Genomic DNA, 5,000 nt, shown 5'->3' on the forward strand with positions numbered 1-5,000 from the left:
ACTTATACCCGATGCTGGAAGAGACCTCCCCACTTCCCGCTGGAAGGAGTAGGGTGTCAGAAAGAAGGAAGAAGGTTCCAGAATTTCGCAGCGGAAGAAACTATTGATTGCCTCTCGGAAAAGATATGTAGATACAGAAAATAGCTAAGACGTTCTACGGGGGCTTTACCATCACGTTGTCTCTTGAAATTCGGGAAGACGCCATGACTAGACTCAGGGGAGCAAACTGTGAACCAGGAGGCAGTGACAGGAAATAGGCAGAGATTCAGCACAGATAGAAGGCGAGAAGCTCAAATTGAGAAAAAATAGATAAACCTGCATAAATAGCTTCTGTGGATTCATTTTGTGGGGCCGAGGCGAGTGATCTCACGCTCAAGCATCGCATCATAGTTATATATATGCAGGTAGGATCTAGTACAGAGTCAGCAGAAGAGAAGTGGCTGGAGAAGCTTTAGGCGATACGGAAAAGCTAAATCTACGTGATGCTTCCAGTTGAACCTCTTAACAGAGAATAAACCGATAGGGAAAGAGGAAGAAGAATGAAGAGGAAGAAGAGGAGGAGGAGAAAATGAAGAAGTAGAAGATGATGAAAAAGAAGAAGAAGAAGGAGAATAAGAAGTATAAGAAGAAGAAGAAGAAGAAGAGGAAGGAAGAAGAAGAAGAGGAGGAGGAAGAAGAAGAAATAAAAGAAGAAGTAGTCGAAGAAGAAGAAGAAGAAAAGGAGGAGGAAGAAGAAGAGAAGAAGAAGAAGAAGAAGAAGAGGAAGAAGAAGAAGAGAAAGAAGAAGAGGAAGAAGAAAAAGAGGAAGAAGGAGAAGAGGAAGAAAAAGAAGAAAATGAAGAAGAAAAAGAGGAAGAAGGAGAAGAGGAAGAAGAAGAAGAAAAGGAAAAAGAAGAAGAGGCAGAAGAAGAAGAAGAAGAGGAACAAGAAGAGGAAGAAGAAGAAGAAGAATAGAAGAAGAAGAAAAGAAGAAAAAGAAGAAGAAGAAGAGGAAGAAGAAGGAGAAGAAGAAAAGAAGAAGAAGAAGACGAAGAGGAAAAAGAAGAAGAAGAAGAGGAAGAAGAAGAAGAGGAAGAAGAAGAGGAAGAAGAAGAGGAAGAAGAAGAGGAAGAAGAAGAAGAGGAAAAGAAGAAGAAGAGGTTAAGAAAAAGGAGAAGAGGAAAAAGAAGACGAAGAAGAAGAGGATGAAGAAGAGGAACAAGAAGAAGAGGAAAAAGAAGAAGAAGAAAAGAAGAAGGAGAGGAAGAAGAAGAAGAAAAGAAGAAGAGGAAGAAGAAGAAGAAAAGAAGAAGAAGAAGAAAAGAAGAAAAAGAAGAAGAAAAAGAGGAAGAAGAAGAAGAAGAAGTAGAAGAAGAAAAGTAGAGGAAGAATAATAATAATCCACCAGGAGGTCGTGTCAAGTGGAGACTGGAAGGAACTGATTCCCGGATGTACCGAAGGACATCCCCTCCTCCGCCTCAACTCAACATATCTGAAGGGTCTGAAGTCGGCTGGAGGAGGACATTGGAAGGACGACGTGGAGGGAGGGAGAGTGGTGTCTTCGGCGATCACAGGAGAGGAGAGAGAAGGTAAAAGAAGGAACTAATCTTCGTTGGACAACTGAGGCAATAGAGCATGGAAGAAGTGTCCTGCCCATCAATGGCAGCCACAGATAAGCCAGAGAAGACGTTTGAGTTGAGAAAGTGGAGAGGGGTCGATACTGTGAGAGGACTTGTTCAGAAATAAAAAACTTAAGCCGGGCTATCAAAAGTTTGTGTGTGTGTGTGTGTGTATGTGTGTACGTGCGCGAACGTGTGTGTAAATGTGTGTGTGTGTGTTTATTTGCCTAACTGTAGTATATAAGAAAGGAGCAACGTTCGTTTGGTCCCGTCTCCTATTCTCCAATTTTGATCATATCTAGTCTCAAATTGTGTGTGTGTGTGTGTGTGTGTGTGTGTGTGTGTGTGTGTGTGTGTGTGTGTGTGTGTGTGTGTGTGTGTGTGTGTGTGTGTGTGTATGTGTGTGTGTAAATGTGTGTTTTAATACAAGGACGAAATATTATAACTGGACATACCTTACAGCAGGTACCTCAAGAATATCCCATTCTACCGACATGTAGAACTCGGTCAGATCCACACCAAGGACCACCACATTGCTGCCTTCCACCTCATCGATGTGACGAAGATCAACCTGGCGGTGGGAAAGGAGAAATTGGTTCATGTTGATGAATAAATACCCAAGTGTGTTCACTGATATGTAGGCATAGAGGAAAGGAGTAGAAATATTGCTTCTGGAATATATTAAATGTGTTTCGAGAGAAAGAAGAATAACAAAGGAATAGAGGAACCTAAGAGATAGGAGGGATTTTGAGTCAGTGTAACCTGTGCTTCGAAATGTGAAGATCAAAACAGAATGTGAGGCACAACAAAGGGTAAAATCATAATGGTTAATAGATTCTGGATATTTGGAGGGATTTCGTGAAAAGTTGATCAGAAACACTTGGTTAAGAAATAATTACATTCCAGGACTAGACATGTTACATAGCGGTAGGGAACACGTTGATGGCTGGTATTCCATCATTGAGCGAAAAGAAGAAGCAAAATCACACCAATTTAGGGTAGGAAGAAAAATTGAGGGTGAGAACATTTGTAAAGAGGAAGGAAGGACAGTGGGAGTGTTGTCAAGGAGTTTGAAGAGGTTGTGACGTTAGAAAGCTGCAGGATCGAAAATGTGTCGAAGGTTGTGAGGTGAAAGGGATAAAGGGAGCGTGTGACGACGAAATAAAGGGGTTGATATTGTAATGGTTCTCAGAATGGGGTGAGTACCCACAAGAATGAGGTTGATACGCGCGTGGTTCTCAGGTTGAGGTAGGAGCTCCAGGACTTCTCATATCATAAACAATCAGTATAAATTTCAAAAAAGTGCTTTCTATGTTATTCCTTCAAGTGATCCAAAGATTCTTAGAGTTTTATAAGCGGGTTAACACTTGGCTCAATAGTTATTATGTGAAGTAGCCATACAAAATGAAACACCATTTTGGGACATTTCTTCATTGTTTCCACGTGTCTTTTGGTCATAAGTGATTGTTAAACTTACAAAAAAAATATATAAAACCATTAGTACAATGTACTGTAAAGGTTACCCGTGTGGTCAAAGAGATCGGGTTATGCGGCGTTAAAATCAATTGAAAAATATATTGACGATGAAGTATTGAAGAACTGGAAGATATTATATAAGTGACGCAGTGAGAGGTATGGAAATGGTGGTAGATGATATATCAAATAAAAGATAAAGTGTTCTATCCCTTTAAAGAATAGAGGCTTCTTCTCGTGGGATTAGATTGCTGAATTGTTGATCAATTATTCAAAGATGCTGCAACTCTGTCACATGGCGTCTAAAATCACTTACAGATAGAATAAGGTAAAGGGATAAACATGGAAAAAAAGATGATTCTATATATCTATTAATTTACTTATTCATTTGTTTATATATTTTCGGGAAGGTGGAAGAGTAAGACACGGTTCTAGGGAGTTTATTACTGACCGGTTCCTTTTATAACTTATAGCTTCCTCTGAAGAAGCTATTAGCGAAACCGGTCAGGAATAAACTCGGCCCTAGACCCGTGTCTTACTCAAACCTGTCACAATGTCTCAACATTATATATTTTCCATTTGCGCACATTCTTCTAGATTCTGTGTTTTGAACGGGTCTTTTATTCTTCTTCGATAATATCTTCTTTCTTCCAAAATTCTCTTGAGGCTATATCCATATCTTCTTGCCACATCTTTCTGATCGACTTCTCTCATCACCATTCCAATTTATTTCTTTTTAATCTAATGTGTCCTTGTTGATACCAGTTTCGTCTTTACCAACCGCATAGTCCAATACTTCTTACTCGACTTAGTGACAAAAGAACATAAGAATGGGGGAGACTGCATGAGACCATAAGACCTACGCTGGGTGTTTAAGGAAACAGACAAGAAATGGTTTACCAACAGAGGGGTTAACCAATGGAGTAGACTTAGAATAGATCTAGTGACTTGTTTTTCACATTCTTATCTGATCTAATGCATTTTGTATCAGTCTCTTAAAAATATCACATTATCAGTCTTCTCTAAACACACATTCATAACATTCATTCCATTTTCGTCTGATACATAATCTCCTCCATTACACAACACATCATCTCATTGCCTGATTTTTTTTGTTTCTTCGTTTAATTTCCTCCAGAATTCTTTCTCTCGCCACTCTCTCCTATTTTGACTCTTCTCCTCAAATTTCAATAATCTCAAAATGGCCACATATATATTTTCAATACATTTAATAATACAATATGTTTCCTATATATTTTTTCTACATATCGACAATACTCTTGACCCCAAACTAACTTGACAAGATATAATGCCATATCTCCTCTGTCATCCCTTATTAAGTCTTAACTTCCGCTCTCCATATCCCAAGTTTTCCCAATTACATTTTTGACAAATCACTTCCCTTCCCTTCCTCCCTCTTATCCACACTTTCATTCTTTTCATTAAGGACAAGTGCAACTCCCTTGAATTTTATGAACAATTTTGTTATCTGTTGCTTCTTCAAGTCGCTCATTAGACTGCAAGAGGCTCCAGTTTCCTCACTTAACAATTCGCATTTTATGTTTCTGGATTCATAAGCACGTCGTTTTGTATAATGCATATGTAATCATGTATGCACATGCGCTAAAATACATTTATATAATAATGCACGAAAAAGCACCCTGGGTGAATTTGGGGTTGTGTTTATGGTTTGTATTCCTCATAGGTTACATCATACACACACACACACATATATATATATGAGCTCTGAGCTCTCTTCCGGGAGGGTAGTAGCTGTCGATCACGAGTCCAACACGTGATCTAAGACAATGGTGAATTATACACACACACACACAAACAAACGCACGCACACACACACACACACACACACACACACACACACACACATATATATATATATATATATATATATATATAATAATTCCGACT

At 38.9% G+C, this 5,000-nt stretch overlaps 1 protein-coding gene across 3 annotated transcripts in view; it reads right to left on the reverse strand.

Moving 5' to 3' along the window:
• LOC143025531 (acetylcholine receptor subunit alpha-like) overlaps positions 1–5,000 on the reverse strand; it is a 339,726-nt gene that overhangs the window by 25,682 nt on the left and 309,044 nt on the right. For all 3 annotated transcript variants that reach the window (XM_076185353.1, XM_076185354.1, XM_076185352.1), the window contains exon 5: positions 2,054–2,169. In XM_076185353.1, the coding sequence (XP_076041468.1) occupies positions 2,054–2,169 (116 nt within the window). The remainder of the gene's footprint in view (positions 1–2,053; positions 2,170–5,000) is intronic.

Source organism: Oratosquilla oratoria, chromosome 5, assembly GCF_046742065.1.
Source record: "Oratosquilla oratoria isolate Oo_2021 chromosome 5, ASM4674206v1, whole genome shotgun sequence".
NCBI lineage: Eukaryota > Metazoa > Arthropoda > Malacostraca > Stomatopoda > Squillidae > Oratosquilla > Oratosquilla oratoria.